The sequence below is a fragment of the Vombatus ursinus genome, unplaced genomic scaffold (genome assembly GCF_900497805.2).
Source record: "Vombatus ursinus unplaced genomic scaffold, bare-nosed wombat genome assembly UNPS02014852.1, whole genome shotgun sequence".
In the NCBI taxonomy this organism is placed as follows: domain Eukaryota; kingdom Metazoa; phylum Chordata; class Mammalia; order Diprotodontia; family Vombatidae; genus Vombatus; species Vombatus ursinus.
This window is the reverse complement of record NW_020954630.1, coordinates 1,108,821-1,135,985: the sequence shown is the minus strand read 5'-3', so window position 1 is coordinate 1,135,985 and position 27,165 is coordinate 1,108,821. Positions and strand designations below refer to the sequence as shown.

The following is a 27,165-nucleotide window of genomic DNA, read 5'->3' as shown; positions in this document are numbered from 1 at the left end:
TCCTTTGCTCTCATTCACCATACACTGCAGATCACACTAGGGTATTTCAAAGATTCATTTGTAAGAAAAAAGACAATATACCAATTCAGAAATAACACACGGGATAAGGCACTTAGAAGCATATATACAAAGAAACTGACTCTGAGCTGACTAGCTGGGTGACCCTGGGCAAGTCCCTTAACCCTGTTTGCCTCAGTTTCCTCATCTATAAAATGAGCTGGAGGAGGAAATGACAAAACATTTCAGTATCTCTGCCAAGAAAACCCCAAATGGGGTCACCAAGAATTGGACATGACTGAACAACAGCAACAACAGCAAGGCCTTGAAGAACTCATCACATCATCCCAGAAACACTGCTGATCTTTCCATCACGTATCATGAGGTTTCATTATGGTATACTGCCCCAGGAGGGCTCCAGAGTGCGTTGTTTAAGGCCACTCTGTGAGCATTCTGAAGGATAAACAGCTTGTAGTTTTGGAAGCAAAAGTGAAAGCAGCAGCTCAGATTGCTTTACCAGGCCAGTGGAGAAGACGATTCCTCCCTCTGTGGAAGAAGGTGAGCCTGCTCAGAGGCAGGGGAATAGCAGAAGACCTAGGAAAAGATTTGATGGGTTAGAGGAGTCAGGGGAGGGAATGCTGGAAGAAAAGGAGCAGGGATTTTGGGGCTTGGGATTGTGGGAGGAAGGGTGGGTTAGTTTAATGCAATGTTTGGTTAATTTGTCAGTCTACCTCTTCCTATTTAATAGTTTTCTTTCATTGTACATTAATGAAGGCAATGGTCTGTTACAATGATTTTTAGAAAAAAATATTCTCTCCATGATTACCCTTCTCCTGAATGATTTTTTTCTAGGACTGTACATATTTACTGATGCCTTATGTGGATGATAAATATGGATAGGATTTTGGACTAGGAAGATGTGGATGGATTCAAATTCTATCCCAGACATTTGCAAACTGTGTGACCTCAAGTCACTTAACCTTCCTGGGCCTCAGTTTATAAAGTAAGGGATTTGGAGTTCATAGTCTCTCAGGTCCCATTGAACATAGCAGTAGATGGGGGCTGCCCTGCTTAGCTTTATCCCAGAATCCAAATGGCAACTTTACTCAGTGCACAGGGGAGCCATAGAGCTTCTATTTCCTTGAATATCCATTTTTCACCCTGAAGGACTATACTCAGTTTTGCCGGGTAGGTTTTTGTTGGTTGTAATCCTAGCTCTTTTGCCTTCCAGAATATCATATTTTAAGCCCTCTGCTCCTTTAACATGGAAATGGCTAAATTTTGTGTGATCTTGACTGTAGCTCCATGATATTTGAATTGTTTCTTTCTGACTGCTTGAAATATTTTCTTCTTCCAAAGCCTAGGGGCTTTGGAATTTGGCTATAATATTCCTAGGGGTTTTCATTTTGAATTTCTGTTAGGTGGCATCTGTGGATTCTTTCAATTTTTATTTTACCCTCTGGACCTAAGATATCAGGTCATTTTTCCTTATAATTTCCTGAAAGATGATTTCTAGGCTCTTTTTTTGATCGTGGCTTTCAGGTAATCCAATAATTCTTAAATGTTCTCTCCTTAATCTATTTCCCAGGTCAGTTGTTTTTCCAATGAGATATCTTACATTTTCTTCAATTTTTTTTCATTCTTTTGACTTTGTCTTACTGTTTCTTGAAGTCTCATGGAGTCATTAGCTTCCACTTGCCTAGACTAATTTTTCAGGAATTATTTTCTCAGTGAGCTTTTGTACTCCTTCCCCCACCCATTTAGCCAATTCTCCTTTTTTATTTTTTATTTTTTTTTAAGGCAGTTGGGGTTAAGTGACTTGCCCAGGGTCACACAGCTAGTAAGTGTCAAGTGTTTGATCTGAGGCTGGATTTGAACTCAAGTACTCCTGACTTCAGGGCCAGTGCTCTATCCACTGTGCCACCTAGCTGCCCCCCCCCACTCCATTCTCCTTTTTAAAGAGTTCTTTTTTTCAGTGAATCTTTTATTTCCTTTTCCATTTAACCTATTCTGCTTTCAAAGACATTTTTTTCTTCATCGAATTTTTGTACCTCTTGTATCATTAGGCCAATACTTTTTTTAAGGTGTTATTTTCTTCAGTATTTTTTTTTTGTGCCTCGTTTACCAAGCTGCTAATTCTCTTTTTATAATTTTCTTGCAACACTTTCATTTCTTTTTTGAATTTTCTCTCTAACACTCTTATCCTTCTTTAACTCTTCCAGGAATTTTTGATGGCCTTGGGTCCAATTAGCATTTTTCTTTGAGGCTTTGCTTGTAGCTGCTTTCACATTATTTTCTTCCAAGTCTATGTCTTGGTCTTCCCTGTCATCATAGTAGTGTTAACAGGATTTTACTGAGCCAGTCTCTAACCTGAAAATGACAAAACAGCAGGCCAGAGACAAAGTGCCAGTAATCAAGTAACAGTTAAATTAATTAGTTTCATTATGAAGAACAGATTTGCAAATCAGGAATTCTCCTGATCATAATTCCACCTTGCTAAAGTGAAGACAGATTATATTCGTAAATTACAAGTGGGAAGGGAGAGGGTAAAATGGATTACAAACAATTATTTCCCAGGGCTTGAGTGGTTTCCCAGGACAAGCTCACAAGTGGAGGACAATACAACAATTCTGGACTCCTGTGGAAGCAATATTATTCAAGTCTTTGGGGATCATTACTTAGTGGCATATAGGATCAGAGTATAGTGACAGGAACAGGTTCTATAATCTTTCATTTGATTCATTTAAGGTACACAGGCACAAGAATGCAATGATTGTGACACTGTTGTCGAGGGTTTGATTGATCATTTCAAGCCATATTGTGAGCTTCTGACTCAGAAACTAGAAGAGGCAATTCTGAAAACTCTAAATTATTAGTATATTCATTACACATATCATATTGAATAACATGAAAATCACAATTCCCTTCACAGTAACTTTTTATGGTCATTTGCTCATTTTCTCAGTCTATTTCTTCATGAAGGATTTTGTTAAATTTGAGCTCTGCCTACCTGGGTTGGGGAGGCACTGTGCCAAGCTTCGGGTTTTTTTTTTTTTTTTTTTTTGGTGTTTCTGTTTTCAAAGCTTGTTCTTGAGGTCTGCAGGATAACACAGTAGTGTTATCCTGGGAGAGGTATGGTCACTACTTTCCTGGTTTGCACTCTGTTCTTTACCCAAGGAAGTCCTCTGTTCCTATGCAGTCACAATTACTAGCTCTCTTCTTGGCCCTGCAACAGTGACCAGATCCATTGCTCTCCTGCAGCTGCAATACTAGTGCTCGTCTTGGCTTGGAAATGTGACCAAGGTTCCTGCTCTCTTGTGACTGATAACAGTTGCTCACCTCTGTCCTTGAACTGCAACTCAGAACTATTTATGGGCAATAGAGTTGCCAATAAGCACCAGTTGCACTCAGTGCCAGCAAAGGGTCCCCTGTAATCTCTTTCTGCAGCTATTGTAATCACCTCCAAGGTCCACCACTGGTGCTGCTGCATTGCATTGTAGGTTGGCTTCCCCTGAAAGGAAGGATAGGATTTGGAGGAGAGGAGAGGAAGATAAACATTAAGAGAGGGAGAGGAAGACAGAATGAGCAGGAATGAGTCAGTCAAATATGAGGGAACAATGCAGAGACAGGTCTAGGCAGTTATGAGGATGTGTCTTGAGAACCATAGGTAATAAGATTGTATTTCATCAAATATTCATCAAGCTCCATGAAATTCACAAGGAACAAACCTGTGGGATCTGTAGTGGAAATATAATTGTGCCAGAAGGAAGTTAAAGATTATGCATTTTATAGATGAGGAAAATTGATTTCCAGAGAAGTTAAACAACTTTCCCAGTATTGCACAGGTAGTAAATAGTAAAGCCAGGATTTAAACTCAGTTTTAAAAACTGCTTCCTTTCTTTTCTAGCCTTATCCAATCCGTATTTTTTTCCTACTAATATTACTACTTTGGAAATATTTCCAAAGGATAAGATATTAATCAAATATTCCCCTGCTCCCCTTGATAAACTTCTCTTAATTCTTAGGGATGTATGTACCTTAGTTCTGGAGCCTGGTATAGAAGGTAATATTTGAATTACGTCTTTAAGGAAGAGAGGGATATTGTGTGGTGGAGGTAGTAAGAAAGTACATTCCAAGCTTGAGGGATAGGTGTTGCAAAGGCACAGAGTTAAGTGATGGACCAATGCTTTCTAAAATTTCAAGTCAGTTTTCTTAAGTGCCATTTATGAAGTCTGTGCCTTGCTTCTCCTGCTACCATTGATACGGCTGTCAGGAAACGATTATTACTCTTTTTATAGGGAGATACCTTCTTCCCCACACTATCCAACAACATGCCCCCAGAAAATAAACACGTCTTAAGCTCTATCAGTTCCACCAAGTTGGCACATCATTAGGATGTTACGTGCTTTGAGAGTGTTGAGAGCACCCAGCCCTTATTCTTAGTCAAGTTAGGGTGACTGAATTCCACTCACTTGTTCCCCTGCCTCATGATGCAGGCAGTCTTGTGCCTACACATGATCAGTGCCTTCTGCTGTGTTTCTTTGAGGCTAAGGATAAACCCCAATATCCCCTTTCTCTTAATCTTTTTAGCTTTTGTCCCGTCCTGTCATGCAAATATTACTTTTACCTCCTAATTTTAATCTTTAAATGCTAGAGTATAAACCAGGTAAGGGTTATTTGTAGTTATGTATCTCTGTAGCTGGTAGTTAAGATTTTCCTAGTTTTTGAATCCTAATGCTCTTCTGTTTTCTCAAGTAAATGAGTTGGTGGGGAAAAGGAACAATCCCAGGTGGAAGTCCCTCTTCACCAGTTCAGTCACATTCCAGGACTTTTTATCCCCAGAGACTAAGACTCTTGTATCTTGTTATTTCAATAAATCTCAGGAATGCATTAACAACACTCCTTTCTAGGCTCATTCCACATCAATTTCCTTTAGGCTGTCTGTTAACAAGTCAAATTGACTTTTGTATTCTTCCTCATAGATAGCACTGCTTCCAGCTCATCTGGACTGATTGTTCCCCACGCTTGCAATGCATTCCCTTCTTTCTGCCCCCTCTCAGAATTCCTAATTTCTATTTCAAACATTGCCTTCTACGTGAAGTCTTTCCCAAGGCTCTTTGCTGTTTGTGACTTTCCAAATTAGCTGGTATCTAATTCGACATCTACTATCTATTTTGTATATACTTCTATATGTACTTGTCTCTGACTAAAATGTAAGCTTTCTTTTTGTTTTTGTACCCCCATTTATTAATGCTTATTAGTACTTACAGAATGCTTGCTAATTGATTGCAGTAGAGAAGCAGCTACTATTGTGAAAAAGTTTGTCCCTTTCTGCCTTTACAGTAATTCAAATTAAAATATGATATTTGTGTATTTTTATGATCTTCCCCATTTACTAGACTGTAAGCTCCTTCAGGGCATGGGCTATATCTTGTTTCATCTTTGTATCCCATTGCTTTGTATAGGGTATTCCAAAATCTTAGGGCAGTTTTAACCTTTTGTAGCTATTAAAAGCTCAAAACTCCCTCAAAACTTTTGGCACACTATGTACATTGCATTGTACAGAGTAGGTGCTTAATAATGTTGTTTTGATTACAATCAAACTGAATTGGACTTCCTTTTCTATGACTCTAGTTTCACTAAGAGAATGATTAATATTTATTTGGTTTCCCCAAAGACTTCCTTTTAGAGAATGTACGGAACAGCAGAGTTGAGAATCCTAGGCTGAGAATCCACTAGGCCATTATGGGTCTTTGCATACTTTATTGAATTGTCTTCCTAAATCATCATACTTGTACCAATTAACATTTTTTTTGACCTGATGTGGAGGCTGTTTACTGCTGTCTATAAAAGCTGTGTGCAATTTGTAAATCAGGATTGGTTGTACCCTACTGCATTTTGCCTTGAGTGCTAATAAATTACCTTTTGCCTTATTTCCTATGTTTGCCTTATTGACCAGGCTGAGACCTGAACTTAACAATCTGGCAGAACTGTGGCAGGACCTTTTGCTCACATGACTGTCAGTGGGTGAGCCACTGTCTGATTCTGCAGCCAGCACACAGATTTTTGTCTCTTAGGGGACCCACTCAGTGGTTAGTCAAGTGTTTAAGGGGTCAGAGAATTAAACTTTCCAAACTCAGGAAAGATAAGTAGAAACCTATACTGAGTCAAAACAAAAACAAACCTGTTCTCTTTCATTGTGCACAAAGATATGGGAATGGTGCCACAAAAAGGAGAAGGCAATAATAAGTAACTGATCTTGACTTGGTGCTAGGTTGCCAAGGGACATGATGATCAAGGGATACTAGTATCATTATAGGATCAGGACAGAATAAGCCTCCTGCTAACTTTCCATTAGGCAAGTTATTAAGAACATGGGACAAGGGAAAACTTTCACTTCAACTGGGAATGTCCAAAACTCGAGCAGTAAAGCTCAGTTTGGACTCAACTTGGGACTTAGATAATTGTGGGAAAAAGATTTGGCCAGGTAAATACAGGACTTTCGATTACTGTCAGCTGCATATGCTAAAAACCGGACCTAGAGCCTAGGCAAATGTATTATTGGTACTGCTAGGTGGAACTTTCAAACCAAGACTACCCCTCATTGCTACTTACATTAGAGGTGTCAGTCTGAAACCACATCCCATATAATCTGCACCACTCCCATATAATCCCCATTTCTCAGAACCAAAGACCATGCCACTCTTAAGAATTACTTTTGCAGGGAGTAAGAAGAGGAATGCACAAGTTCCCTTTTCACCGGGTGACATTTATGGCAGGAGACACAATTACTTTAATAAATTCTGCTCCAGCCGGAGCGAAAAAACTATTAGTGAACTCAAGGGAATTGTGTCATATGTGTTTGGACACAGGAGAAGGTGAAAGGAGAAGGAACTTAGAAAAGAGAAGGAAGGTAAGTATAAGGTGAAATTTTGGTAGCCACCATGAAGGGGGCTATGTCAGAAGACCCAGAAGAAGGGATTAAGGACCCAAAAGAGAGATTTAAAACAAGGACTAGGGCCAGGATGTTTTCACTGTAAAAAGCAGGGGCACTTTAAGAGGGATTGCCGGAAACATGATTGGGATGAGGCCTCTGGAAGAGGGAGACATCCTCCAAGTTATCTAAAACACCCTCCACCCCCTACCCTGTGAAGAACCAGTTGTCAGGTAGACCCCAATCCTCACCTTCACCTTGGAGTCCGCAATCACCATGAACACACCAAACAGTCTGTACCCTGTTTCGAATGCTGAGGATGAGTATTTGCAGTGACTAGAGGAGGGAGATTGTTGGAAACTAGAGGTGTTTTTTGGGAATGTGTAAGGGGATGTGGTACAGTTAAGGAGTCCTTACTCGAAACCACTATTAATAGGACACCCTCTGTTTACTTGGTGGACACAGAGGGGACTTTCTCAGCGCTTCAGTACCCCCTTAGGGGTTTCCTGGTGTCGAAGTCTGAAAGGGCAATAGACATCTCAGGGAAAAGTGAAATGTGTGCTTTAATCACTCAGCTTAAAGTAATTGGAGCAGTAATGTGTTTTTACTTCTTTTTGTTAATGCCTAACTCTCCCATCTCACTGTGTGGAAGGGGCCTGTTATGTAAACTTTAGTCCGTTAGGCCCTTATTCACTAAGATCTGGGAGGGGTTAGGTTAGGATAAAAAAGAAAGTGGTTAGACTCATTGGGTGGTTTTAAAGGAACCTAACAAGTTTTTTTGGGGGCCCTCGTGTCTGATTTGCCTTCCTTGTTATGAAACTTACCTGCTGCTTTGTGGAGATGGAACCCAGTTCATGAAGTAGCCAACTCTGTGCAGATCCTCTCCTATGGAGGATGGACCTCCCCCGTGTATGCAACAATATAATATAATATCAATTTAGAAACTATTGAACCTATTGAAAAACTCATCAATGCTTATGGTCATCTGGGAGTGAGAATACTGTGTCAATCACCTTGTAATATCTCTGTGCTGCCAGAGAGGGAAAAAAATGAGTTGAATGAAGAAGGTCTACTTGCATACCATTTTTGTAACAGAATGTAATTGTTTAGGTAAAGTAGAAGCAAAGTCAGTGAAAGAAATTTGAAAAGACTTAATATTTGAAATTCAAGCAATATGTTTAGAAACTTCAAAGTAACTGTGGTTAAAAGAATAATTGGATCAAAATTACTCCATGTAGGTTTTAGAATGACAAGAGTGATAAAAATGAATACAGTGATTTTCTATGTAAGATAACGTGGAAATGCATTCGACTTGAATTGATGTCTTTTAACTGGCAAAATTGTGTTTCATGTTTTAAATACATGATGTTGTATATGCTATTATTGTGTTTCCAAATTTTCTTATATTGTGAATTTTGCCTTATTGACCAGGGCAAGACCTGAACCAAGATTCCCTTTTAAAATGTCTCTTACTCATAGAAATTTGAATCATTTCCTCATATACCTTAGAAATGAGATCTTTATCACAGAAATTGCAAATATTTTCTTCTAGCTAACTTTCTCTTCTAAACTTATCTTCACCAGAGGAATTTGTGCAAACACTTTTTATTCTGTTATCAAAATTGTCCGTGGCTTCTTCTGTGATCCTCTCTATCTCTCTCTGTCTTTCTTTTATTCTTTGCATTTGCTGTTCTGGGCTCCTCAAAAGAACTGCTTGGCTGAGATAATTTCTTAGTGACTTCCTGTCCTTCTGGTGCCCTCAGCCCCCTCCATCCTTTGCAGCTAGTTTCTCTTTCCATTCTTTTATTCTCCAGAGCTTACTAGAAGGAATTTGGTTTCTATGGTGATTACCTCGCCCAGTGAGTGACTTTGTCTAGAGGAAAAAAAAAGATACCTTAGGTCTTAAGAACAAATCTATAGCCCTTGAAGTGACCTTAGAAATTATCCAGTCCAATGCTCTAATTTTATGGGTGAGGAAACAGGCTCAGTGAGACTAAATGATTTACTTATGATGGCAAATCAAGTGAAAGAGCTGGAATTTGCATTCAGGTCCTCTGACCCCAAATCCAGTGTTCTGTTATCATTTCTTGCCTGAGGTGAGGTGAGGAAATAATAAAAAAGAAAAGAAAAGAGAAGAAACTGACATCTCCTCCTTCCTATCTAGATACCCTGGGTCATATCTCAAACCTGTTCCTACTGGCTATGAGGCCAAGGGCCAAACATCATCACTTGCCATGAAGTTTCCACAGTTCATTTCCCCTCATGTCTCATATTCAATCATTTTCCAAGTCTTGTCATTTCTATTTTCATAACAATTATACCTTAGATTGGGGTCAGGTTGAGAAGGGTTTTAAATACCAAACAGAGGCAATTTCAGCACTTAGCACAGAGCCTGGCACTTAGAAGGTGCTTAATTTTTATTTATTGATGATGATGATGATGATTTTATATTTAATCCTAGAGATAACAGGGAGCAACAGGAGTTTGAAGGGAGAAGAGGATAAGCATTTATGGTAATATCTACTATGTACCAGGCACTGTGCTAAGTGCTTTACAAATATTATCTCATTTGATCCTCACAATAACTCTGAGAGGCTAATGGTTTTATTATTCTCATTTTGCAATTGAAGAAACAGGTGAACAAAGTGAAGTGACTCAACTAGAGTCACACAGCTAGTAAGTGTCTGAGGCTGGATTTGAACTTAAGTCTTCCTTATTCCAGGCCCAGCACTCTATCCGCTGGGCCACCAGCTGCCTCTAGACAGAAATTATGAGACAAATAGCTGGCCTCACAAAATTACAGAATCTCAGTTGTCAAAACAACTTTAGAGGCTATCAAATCCAAACTCTCCCGAGTAGAAATTCCCTCTACAACATCCTCAACATGTGGTTAACCATCTTTCATGTGAAGACCTCCAGGAATGGGGAATTCACTACCTATTAATGCAATCCATTGCACTTTGTGATAGATAAGAGAGAAAAGCTTTGTTGGCAGAGTCCACCAGCATGTACCTTTCCCTTCCCTTTGCCTGATACCTTCTTGAAGCTAATCAATATTCAAAGACAATTGTCATAGCTGGGTACAGGAATTAAAAGGGCAAACAAGGAAGGACATGTACTTGTCCCTCTAGCCTTAGTAGAAGGTTCTGTGTAATAGTGGGGACACTCTGCCTATAGCACAAGGCAGGGAAAAGGTAAATTGAATTCAGTCTGATTCAGCCAAAAGTAAAGGATAGGGATTTTTCATTTAGAGAGGTAATAAATGGAAATATCATAGCCCCCTGAGCAATACCCATTTCCACATTAGCCATGTTGTAGGCGGAAAAGCAAGAAAAATAAAAGGAAAGAAAATATACTTCAATTTGCAGCCAGAGTTCCTTAGTTATTTTTCTCTGTGGATGTGAATAGCATTTTTCTTCATGCATCTTTTGGAGTTGTGAATCATAATGTTGATTAGAGTGGCTAAGACCTTCACAGTTGATGGTCATTATAATATTGCTGTTACCACATACAATGTTTTCCTAATTCTGCTCACCTCAATCTGTATTAGTCCATATAAATTTTTTTGCCAGGTTTTTCTGAAACCATCCTCTTCATCATTTTTTACAACACAATAGTATCCTATCACAATCATGCACCATAATTTGTTTGACCATTTGTTACTTGATGGACATTCCCCCAGTTTCTACTTCTTTCCCATCACAAAAGAGCTGCTATAATTATTTTTGTACATATAGGTCATTTTACTTTTTCTTTGATCTCTTTGGAGTACATACCTAGTAGTGGTATTGCTACATCAAAAGGTATGCACAGTTTTATAGCCCTTGGAACATAATTTCAAATTGTTCTCCAGAACGGTTAGACCAGTTCACAATTCCATCAACAATGTATGTGCACCTATTTTTCCACATCTCTTCTTGCAGTTGTCATTTTCCTTTTCTGTCATCTTAGCAAATCTGATAGGTGTGAGTTGGTACTTCAGAGTTGTTCTAGTATACATTTCTCTAATTATTAATGAATTAAATCATTTTTGTCTATTGATAACTTTAATTTCTTCTGAAAACTGCCTGCTCATATCCTTTGACCATTTATCATTTGGGGAATGGCTCTTATTTTTAAAAGTTTATTTCAGTTCCTTATATATTTGAGAAATGATAGCTTTATCAGAGAAACTAGCTGTAAAAACATGTTCCCATTTTCTTGCTCTCTAATTTTGGCTGCATTGATTTTGTTTGTGCAAAACTTTTTAAATTTAAATGTAATTCAAATTATGCATTTTACATCCCATGATTCTCTCTTTTTCTCATTTGGTCATGAATTCTTCTTTTTTCCATAGATCTGACAGGTAATTTTTTCTATGCCTTCCCATTTGTTTATGATATTATTCTTTATGTTCTTTATGTCTAATCATGCACTTATTTTGATAAGTGAGATGTTGGTCTATGCCTAGTTCCTGCCAGACTGCTTTCCAGTTTTCTCAGCTGTTTTTGTTGACTAGTGAGTTCTTGCCCCAATAGCTTGGATCTTTGGGTTTATCAAACTCTAGATTACTGTGATCATTTGCTTTTGTATATTATGTACCTAATCTATTTCATTGATTAACCGCTCTATTTATTATCAAGAACCTGATTGTTTTGATGATTACCACTTTTTAGTACAATTTGAAATCTGGTGCTGCTAGTTTGCCTTCTTTCACTTTTTCTCCCATTAATTTCCTTGATATTCTTGATCTTTTGTTCCTCCCGATGAAAATTATTGTTATTTTTCTAGCTCTATAAAATAATTTTTTGGTAGTTTGGTATGTCACTGAAGAAGTACATTAATTTAGGTAGCATTGTAATATTTATTATATTGATTCAGGCCATCCAAGAACAATTAATTTTTTTCAATTATTAAGATCTGTCTTTATTGTGTGAAGTATTCTGTAATTGTGTTCAGACAGTTCCTGTGTGTCTTGGCAGGTAGACTCTCATACATTTTATCCTGTCTGCAGTTATTTAAAATAGTATTTCTCTGTCTCTGCTGTGTTTGTTGTTAATATATGGAAATGCTAATGATTTATGTGGACTTATTTTATATCCTATAACTTTACTAAAGTTGTGGGGAGACAGGAGTAACCAAATAACTGGACCAGAAATTTTAAATCAATGCAAGGTTTATTGAGTTCAACAGTGAGGGTGACTCTCCTGCTCACATAGAGTCACATTGGTCAGGGAGAGCTCAGTATTTTTATAGAGCTGGAGAGAAGTAGTGTTGGGGGATCTTTTTCTAGGGCTCTGGGGCAGATCTTGCATCATACATTTTGTCCATAGAACTCAGGACATTGCTGTTAAGTTACTTCTCAGAATTGGGGTGCAAAATGTTTCTCATGCAATATTGAATAATAATCAATAATGACATCTTTGCTTAACTCCTTATCTTAATGGAAAGGCTTCTAATTTATCCCCATTACAGATAATGCTTGCTCTTGATTTTAGATAAATATTGTTTATTATTTTAAGAAAAGCTCCATTCAACAATGCCCAAAAGGCTATAAAGCTGTGAATACCCTTTGATTCAGCACTACCTCTACTAGGTCTCTATCCCAAAGAGTTCAAAGTAAAAGGAAAAGGACCTATCTGTACAAAATCTTTATAGCAGCAATTTTTGTGAGAGTGAAGAATTGGAAAGTAAGGGGATGCCTCTCAATTAGGAAATGGCTGAACAAGTCGTGGTAAAAGATTGTGGTCGAATATTATTGTACTATAAGAAATGACAAAGAGGACAGTTTCAGAAAAACCTGAGAAGACTTACGTGAACTGATGCAAAGTGAAGTGAGCAGAATCAGGAGATCATGATACACAGCAATATGCTAACAATAATCAACTGTGAAAGACTTAGCTATTCTGATCAAATAAAACAATCCAAGACAATTACAAATGATTGATGCTGAAAAATGTTATCCACCTTGAGAGAGAGAACTGATGAACTCTGGGTGCAGATTAAAGCATTTATTTCTCTCTCTCTTTCTTTTATTTTTTGGTAACACAACTAATATGGAAATGTTTTGCTTGACTTCACATCTATAATGGATACCATAATACTTGTCTTCTCAGTGGGAGAGGAAGGGATAGAGGACAGGAAAAAATTTGCAACTCAAAATTAAAAAGAATGTAAAATTTTTTAAATTTAATTTGTAAAAAAAAGCTACATTTATTCTTATTCTTTCAAGTGTCTTAAATAGGAATGGGTGTTGTAGCTTGTCAAAAGCCTTTTCTGCATCTATTGAGATAATCATATGATTTTTGTTGTTTTTGTTATTGATAAGGTCCATTTTACTTATAATTTTCCTAATGATGAATGAACCTAACAATTCTGGTAAAAATCCAATTTGGTCATGGTGATGTATCTTTGTGATATGTTGGTATAATCTTGCCAGTTTTAATTTAAAAATTTTGCAAACATATTCACTAGAGAAATTGGTCTATAGTTTTCTTTCATGTTTTTTTGCTGTCCCTGGTTTAGTTACCAAAACCATACTTGTATTATAGAAGGAATTAGTTAGGATGCCTTCTTTACCTATTTTTTTTTAACAAACAGTTTATATAATACTAAAATTAATTATTCTTTAAATATTTAGTAGAATTTAGTTGTAACTGGAGATGTTTTCTTAGGGAGTTCATTTATAGCATGTTCAATTTCTTTTACTAAGATAAGGTTATTTAAATATCCTATTTACCCTTCTGTTGATCTGGGCAATTTATATTTTTGTAAATATTTATCCATTTCATTTACACTGTCAGTTTTATTTACTTGTAGTTGGACAAATAGCTCCTAATAATTGCTTTAGTTTCATCTTGTTTGGTGGTGCATTCATCCTTTTTATTTTTGATACTGGTAATTTGGATTTCTTTTTTTACAAAAATCAAGTTAGACAACAGTTTATTTATTTTATTATTATTTAAAAAACCAAAATCAGCTCCTGGTTCTCCTAGTTTTTTTATTCAATGACTTTTTAACTTCCAATTTTATTAATTTCTACCTTGGGTTTTTAGAAATTTTAATTGGGCGTTTAATTTTGGGGATTTTTAGTTTGTTCTTTTTCTATTTATTTGCATGCCTGATTTGCTGATTTGCTCTCTCTTTTTTATTGATGTAAACATTTAAATGTATAAATTTCTTCCTAAATATTGTTTTGGCTATATTACACAAATGTTGTCTGATATTGCCATCATTTTTAATGAATTTATTGTCTCTCTATTTATTCTTTGACACACTCATTCTTTAGGATTAGGTTATTGAAAGTCTAATTGATTTTTAGTCTTTGCTTCAAAGGCCCTTTATTAAATGTAGTTTTTATAGCATTATGGTTTGAAAAGGGCACATTTAACGTTTCTGCATTTTTTGCATTTGTTTATGATCTTCTGCCCTAAGACATAGTTAACTTTGTGATGGTGCCATGTGTAGCTGAGAAAAAAGTATGCCACTTTCTCTACCCATTCAATATTCTCCAGAGATCTATCATATCTAACTCAAAATAAAAACAACAAAACCCCACCTCTATTCATCTCCAGAACTTCTTTCTTGTTTATGGTTAGATTTATCTAAGTCTGAGAGTGGGTAAAGTGAGGAACTCCACTAGTATAGTTTTACTGGCTATTTTATTCTATAACTTATTTAACTTTTCATTTAAGAATTTGGATGCTCTACTATTTGGTGCATATATATTCAGCGTTGATATTGTTTCATTATCTGTGGTACCTTTTAGCAAAATGTAGTTTTAATTAGGTCTATTTTTGCTTTTGCTTCATCTGAGATCATAATTTAACTCTGACTAACCCCTTATTTTAACTGAGTATGTCCTTCTCTTTGACATGGGAGCTCTGGAATTTGGGTATAGAATTTCTGAAAGTTTTAATTTGGAGATTTTTGTCAAGAGATGATCAGTGAATTCTTTCAATTTCTACTTTGCCCTCTGCTTCTATCTGAGCAGTTTTCCTTTATAATTTCTTGAAATACAGTGTCTAGGCTCTTTTTTTTTTGATCGTGCTTTTCACATAGTCCAATAATTCTTAAATTATCTTTCTTTGATCTGTTTTCCAGGTCAGTTGTTTTTTGATGAACTATTTCATATTTTCTTTTTTTTTCCCTTCAGTATTTTGATTTTGTTTTATTGTTTCTCAATGTCTCATGGAGTCATTAATTACCATTCAACCAACTCTAATTTTGAAGGAGTTATTTTCTTCAGTTAGGTTTTATGCCCCCTTTACCAAACTGTTAATATTCTTCTTAATTTTCTTGTACTGCTCTCATTTCATTCCCCAGGTTTTTCTCTTCTGCTCTTATTTGATTTTTAAAGTAATTTTTTTTCTTTTTATTTCTTTCTTTAGCAATCCTAGGAATTCTTGTTGGGCTTGTGCCCAATCTGCAATTTTTTTCCTTTGAGGCTTTGCTTGAAGATATTTTCAAGTCATCGCCTTCTTCTGGATCTGTGTCTTGAACTTCCTTATCACCATAGTAAGCATCAAAGGATAAAAAAATCATAAAAACAACAGAACAGGCAATCTCAATTATAGAAAATTCAAAAGCTTTTACCCAAATAAAATCCATATATCTAGAATCAGAAAAATGGTATGAATTTTTGGGGAAATCTTTATACTAAATTCTTCTGGCAAATGTTTGATGTGTATATATTATTATTGTCATTATGAATTATTATTCCCAGTTTAAGATAAGGAAATAAAGACTGAGAGAGGTTAAATAACTTTCCCAAGGTCACACACCTCATAAATATCTGAGGTGAGATTTCACATGAGGTCTGAATTTTGGGTCCAGTGCTTTTACTAGTTGTACCATCTGCCTACTTTTAATTCTTCTGTTTGCACTAGGATGTAAGCTTTTCCAGGGCAAGTTCTCTCCTTCCCTCAGTCCTCCTCCTCCTCCTCCTCCTCCTCCTCCTTCTTCTCCTCTCTCTCTTTCTCTTTCCCCCTCTTTCTTCCTCTCTTTCTCTCTCTCTCCATCTTTTTCCTCTCTCTCCCTCTTTTTCCTCTCTCTCTTTCTCTTTCTCTCCACCTCCCTCTCTCTTCTTCTGCTCTCCTCCCCTCCTCTTCTCTCTTTCTCTCTCTTTCTATCAACTTTCTCTTTCCCTTTCTCCCTCCCTCTCCCCCTTTTCTTTTCTCCTCTCTCCGTCTCTCAGGGGTGGGGGAAAGGGGGTAGTCTTTATATTCCCAGTGCCTTTCAGTGTGACTTAAACATAGTAGAGGCTTGATAAATGTTGCTGAATTAAATTCATAGCCAACTGACAGCAGGGCCCTGAGGAAAAGGGATATAGGATGGTAGTAGAGACAGAATCAGGGCAATTTGGAATTTAGATTTGGATCCTATCAAAGACAAACTTCATTGACTTCATAGGTTTCTTGAGATGGCCCCTATTTCGCAGAATGGCCTCTCAACTGTCAAGACAACACTCCTGAAAAGAAATCCTAGCATCCCCTCCTGCACCCTCTCTAGACATAGCTAGCCCTTACCTTTCCAAGGGTCATTTGAACAACAGTGATTAAAAAGGAAATGGGGGAACTTTGTTAAGGTGGCAGACAGAGGAGTATTTGCTGGACCCCTTTGAGGTTCTGATTTCTCCCTCTCTCCTGACTGAAGACCTTACTGAGTGTCTAACTTGATGGAGAGGAGGGAGTGTCTCTATAAAATTCCCTTATTTCTTTTATCCCCTCTCTCTGAAAACCAGAAACTCAGGGATCTTCTCCTCCTTAATGCAGCCCAGCTGAGGTGCAGGGAGAGCAAACATTTCCTGGTGAACATTTCAGCCTTCCCTCCCTTTCTTCCCCACCCACCTTGTGTCACCAGATCAGAGGTTGCTCTGCTTTTGGTGCTATCTTGTTCTGCTAAACAGCACTTGCAGAGACAGGCTACTGGGGAGGCAAGTTTTGACCTCAGTTAGCAAAGAGGCAGGTATTCCTGGGCTTATCTGGTAAAGATGAATCAGCTTGTTTTTAGGGTCTCATCAAAAGTCTAGAAACCTACACTCCGGTCCCTGCTGCTGCCACTCTGTCTCTCTCTGTATGATCTTGGACAATTGCTGGTCTCCTTTGCTCCTCAGTTTCTCATCTGTCAATTGGGGATAACCTGCCTACTTCAAGGAATCTGTGAAGATCAAAGGAGAATGAATGTGAGTGTACTTTGAAATGCATAAAGGACTTCACAAATGAGAGTTAGTTGTTTTGTTACTATTACTGTGCATAGCTGAAAAAAAATTTGACCAGGCTGGAGACAAAGAAGTGTGTATGTGTGTGTGTGTGTGTGTGTGTGTGTGTGTGTGTGAGAGAGAGAGAGAGAGAGGAATTAGAATAAGTGAGGCAGATATCCACTGATTAGTCCACTGTAGGGAGAAGACCCTTCTGGGACAAGAGGTAGAATTATAAATGTTTGAAACTGAACTGTGACTGAGCTATTACTCCCTGTAACCACATCCTCTTAGCACAAACAGGAACTTTGCAAACTGAAAGTTATTTCAGTTAGCAAAGAAGGAAGGTGAGGAGGATGGGGGAAGCCACAGATGGAAATCACATAACAATTTCTTATCTTTTACTTTTGTAGCTCACTGTGTCTGACCTCTCTCTCCCAATCTCTGCTGAAACTCACAGGCTGGGTCCTCAGGGGGAGATTGACAACTTCTCTCATCTCAGGATTCCAGGAGTAATCCTGAGGGATTGAGGTTTCTCATACTATTACTTATGAGTTCCAATTTGGTGTGTCTCACTCACTCACATATCAATTAACCAGATGATATCAGCTAGGTTTTTCCAAAGGATATTTACCAAGAGGGTAGAGCAAGGCCTGAAATGACAAAAATGTCCCTCCCACTCCCCCAACCCTCTGCACACACTTGGTCCCTGGAAATACTAGGCTCAAACTTGAAGCACAGAGGCACCTGCACAAGGAACACCTGTGGCCTAGGGGTGCCCCCTGGTTCTGAGAGTCCTGTTCTCCTTCCAAAGGGTCCTCACAATGACATAACTGATGGATGAATCACTCCCTCGTTTAGCTCCTTGTAAGGCTCATTGTCCCAGCTGTCCAGTCATTCCATTGCTAGACTGGATTAATCAGGTTTCTTATTGGCTGCCATGGTTCCTCATTGGACTCAATCGTTGCTGCCACTGACTCTGGACTGCAGTGGTAGATGAAACCTCAGAGGGTTTGATGAATTTCCTGGTCTCCCTAGTCTCCTGGGTGCTCCCCTCTCAGAATACTCATACACTGAAGATCAGAAAAGAGCAAACACAAAGGAATAGATGTCCTTCCCTCAGGGATACATGGCATCTGGGTGAGGAATGAGGTAATCGAAGCTGCTCCCCTTCCCCACCTGGAGGCCCATAGCAGCTCCTCCTCACTCAGACATGGCTGGGGAGAGAGAAGTGCATGAAGGGCCTTGTGGGAGACTACTCAGCTCAGGCTCAACCTCTGTTCAGTCATTAGTCCTTCCACTTCCTCAGAGACCCATGAGACTTCACCACCACAAAGCACCAGTCCCTTATTTACCCATGGCCAGAAGAAGTCTCCCCATAAGCCCACGTGTTGGGTGAAACCAAGTAGGGAATCATGGGCAAGCTCTAAGGACTGGGGCCTTGTGGGACAGTCTCCCATTGTACCTCTTTTTATATTTATGATAAAGAAACATCCCTTTTCTTATCCTTTTTTTTGTAACCCTCTTAAAGGACATTAGGATAGAGCTGTGAACATCAATGAGTGATCTTAACTGAGCACAGGCTTTAGACCTGGAAGGAACCCCTAGAGAACTTGTCATCTAATCCTCTTATTTTACAGATGAGGCAACTGGGGGCCGATGAGGTATAGTGAGTTGTCAAAGCCTGCAGAGCTAAGAAGTAGCATATGTGAGGCCCTTTCCCCTCAGCTTTCTGACTCCAAATTCAGGGCACATGCCACTGTCATCTATTGTTGTCAGTATCACTCATCCATAATGAGCCCCACCAGTCTATCAGCATGTTATACTTTTTAATGAACTTTCCTTGCTCATATTTTTAACAGAGATCATCTGATGACAGTGTCCTGACTTAAAGAAAGGACTTCAAAAACAAAGATTTTAGATACCACATTAGGCCAATAGAGGAACTATATTATGGGACAAGGGAAGCTTTAATTATTCTCTCATAAAAAGCCATAGAGGTAATTACCTTTACTTGATTTTATAATGAGCAGGTTGCATCAAATTATAATCATCAGATCTTAAGAGTTGGAAGGTCCTGAGTTCACCTTTTCCAATGTCCTACACAATACAGGAATCACTTCTGCAACCCACCTCATAGATGGTCATCCAACCTCTACTTGACCATTTCCAGTGACAGGGAATTCAGTACTTTTCAAACCATTCCATTGAAAAGCTCTATTAGCAAGAAAATAACAATGGGATTGAGAGACAAAGGATTTTAGAAATGTCATAGTGATTTTGGGCCTCAAGATATGGACAGTATTCAAAACTATCATGATGTTAGGAGTTAGAATTGGAGTAGAAGATTATAAGTCATTTTGTTTTTACTTGTGGAAGGACATGCAGAAGAATTCTCTTTGGGAGGGAGTGGGAAGAGATGATCAGAAAACCAAGGTGAAATGTCATTTTTATTTGAGAGACAGGTCCAAACTGGCTGATACTGCTACTCTATGGGTCAGACAGTCAGTTATTCAATCCTGAACCTCTTCCAAGATATCCTGGCCCCAGGACAGTGCTAAGCCTTGGGTTGGCTAGCAGCAACATGAAGGCACAGGATGTGAGGTGATGAGGACCTGTGCTGAAGTGTTGACAATGGAATGGAGAAGCAGAGAGGTCTTTAAAAAGAATGACCAGGAGCCACTAGTAAAATGGGGTAATATAGTTCTGATTCAAGAGTTTTTTTTTCTTTTTTGAATATTCTTTCTACTTGTGTTTGATTTTCAGAGAACACTGGTTTATAGTTTTCACTCTTAGAAGAAATGGTCGACTACCAATCCCTTGGACAAACTCTGCAGGTAAATACTAACTATGTACCCCTGGGTATTTTTGAGAGGCTGGTGAATTCCTCCATCACTCATAAATATCTCACATCTTTAAATTTGACAAATAAGAGGTATGGAACATGCTTGAAGGGTTAAGACAAGCTGTCAAAGGAACCATGAAAAGTCACCTATGCTCTCAAGGCAAGTTATGAAAACAATGGTCTTTGTGTGTTACTATTCGCTGTATACTTTGAATCTTCACTGTAAAACAAACACCTTGGCATATTATAATATAAAAGCTCATGGCCACAGAGAATGGAATTTTCTGGCACAAAAGTACATGAATCTATTTTAAAAAATTATAATGAGGCTCTTGTTTATCAGCAGTCCTGTCCCTTATCCTTTCCTAGGCAATTGCCTATTTTGCCTTCTCCTAGGCCCAGCTCTCTACTTAGTAGGGCTGATTCTTGGGGAAATTGTGGAAACATCAAAGTTTGTTTTAGACATCCCTCTTCCATGCCCCTTGCTTCACTTTTAGCATCATCAGTCCCAACATACACCCCTCTGCTGGACCCTGGCCATTAAGAGTTACTATCTTGGATAGTTTCACCATCTTCACTTACCTTCCCTTGTAGCCCAATCTGTAGAGATCCAAAAATCATTCCTATTTGTCTTTGGGGAATATATTTTACTTTCACTGTCTTCTGGGAATTCTCAACACTTCAAATGATCTAAAGAAATGCAACTGTGTAAACCTTTCATCTACATCTAGAAGAGTCATTGGGATGCCTATTGTTCTACTTTCATCTCCTACCTCAGTCCAATCTGTAGTAGTCACTTAAAAAAAATCCTTGCTGTCTGACCATTTCCCCTAGTCTGAAAAGAGCTAACCGCAGGCGAATGGCCTTCTCAGGTTCTCACCTTCTCTGGGGAGAGGGAAAGATAAGCAAAAGTTTTGATAAAATAGTCCTCCTGCTGAGAACAAAAGTGATGCTGAATTATGCCCTCTGAGCTTCTCTGCTTAATTTTACCCTGAAAATTAACTTCTATATTTTTCACCAGTGAGAATTACTCTGTTGGAATAATTATTCCCAAATTGAATGCTGCAATTCCTTCTGTATTAAGTAAATGGATTGGATTAGGTAGTTTCAAAGATTCTTTCTAGGTCTAATACACTGTGTAATAAGTACTTTTTTATCTCCCCCCCTTTATTTCTAGAAAGGAATGCACAAGATGAAGAAAGCAAAAGATGGAGATGTTGATGTGGGTAAGGAGACAATATCATTAATGTGTTAGTCTCAGTGTCCTCCTGAGAGACATAGAAACAGTGGAACTGGTGTGTGCACCAGTTTTTCCCTTGTGAATGATCAGCTGCAATCATAGAGATAGAGTAGGGCTGGACGTATAGGCAGAGAAGGTGACCATCTGTATGGTGTAGTCTGGCAACCTCAGAAGAAAGTTTCCATCTGTTCATAAGTATGTCACTGGCCTGCCAGCATGCTTGAAATTTATTCCTTTGAGTTAAGGCAAGGATACTCATCAAAATGTAACTGTCCCCAAAGGGGTAAAATCCTACCTACCTTCTAAGGTAAGATTCAAATGTGACTCTTCCTTCATAAAGCTTTCTCTGACCCAAGATAGCAATAACCTCTAGAATCTCTGAACTCTCATAGCACTTTGTTAGTAATCTCTCTTGTGAGGCATCATGTTTTGTTTGATATTATAGTTATTAGAGTTCATATGTTTCCTGCTAGACTAAAGTACTATTGAGGGCTTGGATTCTTATTAAACCATATCTCACCCAGAACCCAGCATTGGACCGTGTATATAGAACTGCTTTGTAAATGTTTGTTGAATGGAATATAATGGAATAGAATGAATTACTCAATAAATAAATAAGACCATAGCAAATGATAATCTCTTAGGTACCTAATTATCACCGCGGAAGACATAGAGAAGGACCCTGAAGAGCTAAGACCTAGGACAGGGAAAAAACTGATGAAGGGGAGTCATCTCATGGGATAATGCTTAGGAGGAAAATCTCAGGTGGGCACCCTTGGGTGGAGAGGCAGTGATCAGAACATTGGTCCATTGAGGTCTCTAGAAACACTTGATAATCCCTTCATCCATTCTTTTCACTCACTCATTCATTGCCTACCATGTGCCCTGACTCATGGAGAATGAGAGAGAAGGACCCAAATATAATGGCTAGGAAGGAAAGGGGACACAAAAAGTACAATGTTGATTGATTGTCATACTACACCTCACCTCACTTCACCTTCCAAAAGTATTTAGTTATGTATCTAACTGTGCAAGTTACTAGGCTCCTCACCATATAGAGAGAAATCTGAAGATAGTCCTGGCTCCTACTTTCCAAATGCTTATAGTTTAAGACAAGCAGTTATAGAGAACCAAAGATATTTGATGGGATCTGATGGGACTTGTTGGGATGTGTCATTTTGGAGAAATATTTTCTCTTACAGAAAGCCGTGACATCTGTCAAAGCACTGAGCCATTGAGGATCATCCTGGTGGGGAAAACAGGAGCTGGGAGAAGTGCTACAGGAAATACTCTTCTTGGGCAGAGAGTATTTGAGTCCAAGCTAGGATCCCAGGCAGTGACTAAGAAGTGTCAGCTGGAAACTGGAATGTGGAATGGGAGAAGAATATCAGTGATTGATACTCCTGCCATCTGTGAGTCGAGTGCCTGGACTGAACAAATGTATAAGGAAATTGGGGAGTGTTACCTTCTCTCCTCCCCAGGTCCCCACGCATTAGTCTTGGTGACTCAGATTGGCCGCTACACTACAAAAGATAAGGAGGCAATCAGGAGGGTGAAAAAAATCTTTGGAGTAGAAGCCATGAGGCATGTAGTTATGCTTTTTACCCGTAAAGAAGATTTAGGGGGATCTTTAGAGGATTATGTAACAAATACTGATAACATAGACCTACAATGGGGGATCCGAGAGTGTGGCAGGAGATTCTGTGCCTTCAGCAACCGGGCCACTGGGGAAGAACAGAGGGCTCAGGTGGCAGAGCTGATGATTATGATTCAGAGGATGGAGGAAGAGAATGGAGGCAATTATTACAGCAATGCCCTTTACCTTGATACTGAGATCTTCCAGAGATTTAACAATAGAGGGTCTGAAGAAAGCTATCAAAACTACCTGCAAAAAGTTAAATTCCAAATTGAAAAGCAGACATTGGACCTAATAGAGGCTGAGAGTAACTGTATTGTCCGGGCATTTTTTAGGGCCCAAAAATGGGTTTCTTCCCAGAACAAAATCTACTTATGTCTTTTGTTCTTTGTCTTGGCTTTTATTATCATTATAGTTGCCATATTGATTTCTCAAAAAGCCTGATAAGTAATTATTGGAGGAGGTCCTTCTCAGCATCTCTATCATGGAATTTTTTCTAAATGGGTTTCCCTAAGTTTTGGAAACATATAAGACTCTCAACTCCTATCCTTCTGTAGAATACTTGGCAAAGAGACATCTAAAAGAAGTCAATAGTTTTCTCACTTCCTTTCATAAGAATTGGGAAATTAAATGGATAGTTCTGGTATCTGGTAGTGTTAGTAACATGTTTGAGGGGAAGCTGTGAGCTACTTTAGGCATCTATGGTGACCTCTCTCCTGTTCTTTCTCTATATCCTCTGCCTTGACAATGCCACCCACTCCTATGATTTTAATGATCATCTCTGTGTAGATAACTCCCACATCTAGATCTCTAGCTCAAACTCTCCTACATTTCCTGTTGTCCATAGCACATTTCTAGCTGCATGTCTTTCCAGTAATGCAAACTCATCATGAAAACAAAACTACACACGAGCTTTCCCCCAAAATGTGCCTTTACTTTTCTCTACCTAAATTTATCCAGTCCCTGATATTTGAAACTTTGGGGTTTTCTCTAACTTTCCCCTTCTCATTTACCTGAACTGTCCAAACTCTGAACTGTCCATTTGACCTCCAAAATATCTTTCCATCTGTCGCCTCCTTTCTTCCCAAAGCTACTATCCTGATATCACCCACATAGGCTATTACAATGCTCATAGATCATTGAATCATTGATTTAGAGATGGAAGGGACTTTCTAAGTCATCTAGGCCAACTCTTATCATTTTATGGTTAAGGAAACTGAGGGCTTAAGAGATCTTACTTCCACAAATCTCTCCCCACTGCAATTCATTCTCCACTCAGTATTGTCAAAGAACACTTCTTAAAGCACATGTATGATCAAATGTAAATCTGTTGGCATTTGAAGCTCATCATAATCTGCCCCTCCTTTTCCAGTGTTCTTACATGTTATACCCCACCTCTGCCTCTCATGTACCCTGTGATCTGATAACCCTGGCCTCCTTTCTGTTCCTTGATTGCCCAACTTGGGGCATTTTCACTAGCTGTAACCTGTGCCTGGAATGCTCTTCCTCCTCATCTCTGCCTCCTAGCTTCCCTGGCTTCCTTCAAGTCCAAGCTAAACTCTTTCCTTCTACAGGAAACCTTTCCTGGTCCCCTTTAATTCTAGTGCCTTCTCTGTTTTGATTATTTCCAATTTATCCTGTATATATCTTGTTTGTGTATAGTTGTTTGCATATGGTCTTCCCCTTAAGACAGTGAGCTCCTTGAGAATGAGGACTGCTTTTTGCCTTTCTTTATATCCCCAGCTGTTAGCACAGTATAGAGTAGTACTTGATAGATGTTCATTAACTGACTGGCTTTCTGAAGGTCATATGGGTAGAAAGTGTACAAGCTTGATCATGTGCTTCTTCTCAAAACCCTTCAGTAACTCACAACATCACAGAATGTGAGAGTTGAAAGGGGCTGTAAACACCATCTAATACAACCCATACACCAAAGGAATCCTCACTAAAACAAATGTATTGTTTAATGAATAGAGACTAAACTAGTTTTTTTGACATTTCAGTCACCCTGAAATCTGGTATTCCTTTCCCTTTCCAATCTTTTTTCATACTACCCTTCTTTCACGTACTCTCAGTTCTAGACAAATTAGACTCCTAACTCTCCCCTGTTCAACTTACTTGTTCCCCAGTCGTACAATATCCTCCTCCATCTTATCCAATGGTTGAAATCCTAACCATTCTTCAAGATTGATCTCTAATGTCACCTCCTCCCCATCCCCCCTAGTATTCCCATTCATATAAGATATTTTACTTGTCAGACCTCATATTGCTCTTTATTTGTATTTCTCTCATGTACTTAATATGCTAAATTGTATAGTATAGTTATCTCTCTCTCTCTCTCTCTCTCTCTCTCTGTATATATATATATATATGTACATATCTTATCATTCTCTGTGATTATCTAGCACCTAGCCCAAGACCTATACAGGGTAAATGCTTATATTAGATAAATTAATTAAATATTACAAATCCTGTTGGCATCTACATTATGAAATTATTTTACTGCTTGGTTTGATAAAAGAACTAACTGCATGAATTTTTTTCAGTATATAGACCAGTTTTCTCCAAGAAAAAATTTTTGCTTCAATGTTAGACTGAAAAAGATTTTGTTCAGGAGATTAATTTACATGCTTTGGGTGATTTGGGGGTTCCAAAGAAAGGACTTAGCTCATTAACTGAAGATTAATCAGGAAATTATTCCAACTCTCAATGAAAATCTACTTAAATGGCTCAACTTCCTCTGCTACCTTTGTTATTAGATTCAATTGAAAAGAAATAAAAAGTGTTGCTTTGCTGATAGAGAATCTGATAAAGTCTTAGGATCATCTTTCTAGGCAGGAATTCTCATGGTCTAGGACTGAAGATGTTACTATAGATATAAAAGAGGAAGGGGAAAAGAGCAAATACACACACACACACACACACACACACACACACACGTGTGTGTCTATAGCCTAAATTTTGCTCTGAAGTCCTTGATGTCGTCATATGTTAAAAATAATAGCTTTTCCTCAGCAGTTCATGGTACCTTTACAAAGACTGACCATATATATATGTGTATATATATATATACATATTACATATATATACATATATATGTGTGTGTGTATATATGGGCGGGTGTGTGTATACACACACACACACACATATATATATATACATATTTCTTTTTTGGTGAGACAATTGGGGTTAAGTGACTTGCCCAGGGTCACACAGCTAGTAAGTGTCGTGTCTGAGGCCAGATTTGAACTCAGGTCCTCCTGACTCCAGGCCCAGTGTTCTACCCACTGCGTCACCTAGTTGCCCCCAACCACATATTAGTACATAAAAATTTTATACTTTAAAGCAGAAAAGCAGAAATATCAAAAGTATCCTTTTCAGATTGGCAATAAAGGTTATATTTAATAAAAGACCATGGAAACATAGATTGAAAACTAATTGGAGATTAAATAATATTAAGAATGAGTGGGTTAAAGAACAAATCATAGAGACAATCAATAATTTCATTAAAGAGAATGAGGAAAGATCATATAAAAACCTATGGGACAGAGAAAAAGCAGTACTCAGAAGAAAATTTATGTCTCTAAATGCATACATCAGTAAAATAGAGGAAGAGCAGACCAATGAATTGGGTATGCAATTAAAAAAAAAAACTAGAAAAAGAACAAACTAAAAGTCCCCAATTAAACATTAAATTGGAAATCATAAAAATGAAAGGTGGGATGAATAAAATTGAGTGTAAAAAACTCATTGAATTAATAAATAGGAGTTGATCACAGGAAAAACAATTAAAATAGATAAACCATTGGTTAATTGACTTAAAAAAAGAGAGAAGAAAAACAAATCAGTAGTTTCAAAAATGAAAGGGGTAAATATGCCACTAATGAAGATGAAATTAAAGGAATTATAAGGAGTTATTTTGCCCAATTATATGCCAATACATTTTATATTATATGCCAATACCATTTAAGAGAAATGGAAGAATATTTACAAAGATATAAACTGCCCAGATTAGCAGAAGAGGAAATAGAATATCTAAATAGACCTACTTTAGAAAAAGAATTTGAACAGGTCATACATAAGCTTCCTAAGAAAAAAGCACCAGGACCAGATGAATTTACAAGTGGACTCTACCAAACATTTAAAGATCAACTGATTCCAATATTAAGTACGTTATTTGAAATAATAGCAAAGAAGAGATCTTACCAAACTCCTTTTATGAAACAAATATAATATTTTAACCAGGAAGAGTAAAAACAGAGAAAAAATTATAGACCAATTTTATTAATGAATATGGATGCAAAAATCCTAAATAAAATACTAGCTAAAAAATTAC

The 27,165-nt window shown here is 38.0% G+C and overlaps 2 protein-coding genes across 4 annotated transcripts in view; both read left to right on the top strand.

The window, feature by feature from the left end:
- The first annotated feature begins 476 nt into the window (after window positions 1-476).
- Window positions 477-24,336, top strand: LOC114027088 (GTPase IMAP family member 5-like). 3 transcript variants are annotated; one of them, XM_027840938.1, is made up of 5 exons: window positions 487-555; window positions 17,025-17,093; window positions 19,875-19,945; window positions 21,131-21,179; window positions 22,396-24,336. In XM_027840938.1, the coding sequence occupies exons 3-5, from the start codon at window positions 19,910-19,912 to the stop codon at window positions 23,271-23,273; spliced, it is 963 nt and encodes a 320-aa protein (XP_027696739.1). In that variant the 5' UTR covers window positions 487-555; window positions 17,025-17,093; window positions 19,875-19,909; the 3' UTR covers window positions 23,274-24,336. The 3 variants fall into 3 exon arrangements, with proteins under 3 accessions (XP_027696740.1, XP_027696739.1, XP_027696738.1); XM_027840939.1 differs by lacking the exon at window positions 17,025-17,093 and having other exon boundaries at window positions 477-555; XM_027840937.1 differs by lacking the exon at window positions 487-555 and having other exon boundaries at window positions 16,790-17,093.
- The window catches only part of LOC114027089 (GTPase IMAP family member 4-like), a 54,447-nt gene continuing 49,817 nt past the window's right edge, over window positions 22,536-27,165 (top strand). The window contains exon 1 of the mRNA XM_027840940.1: window positions 22,536-22,605. The gene's annotated coding sequence lies outside the window, so the exon portion shown is untranslated. The remainder of the gene's footprint in view (window positions 22,606-27,165) is intronic.

What these genes read in the sequence shown, in the direction of transcription:
- LOC114027088 (XM_027840939.1), top strand. Translation starts at nt 19,910, where the DNA reads ATGGTCGACTACCAATCCCTTGGACAAACTCTGCAG. An exon ending in CCCTTGGACAAACTCTGCAG is followed by an intron (nt 19,946 to 21,130) that starts GTAAATACTAAC and finishes CTTTATTTCTAG; the next exon opens with AAAGGAATGCACAAGATGAA. An exon ending in AGATGGAGATGTTGATGTGG is followed by an intron (nt 21,180 to 22,395) that starts GTAAGGAGACAA and finishes TTTCTCTTACAG; the next exon opens with AAAGCCGTGACATCTGTCAA.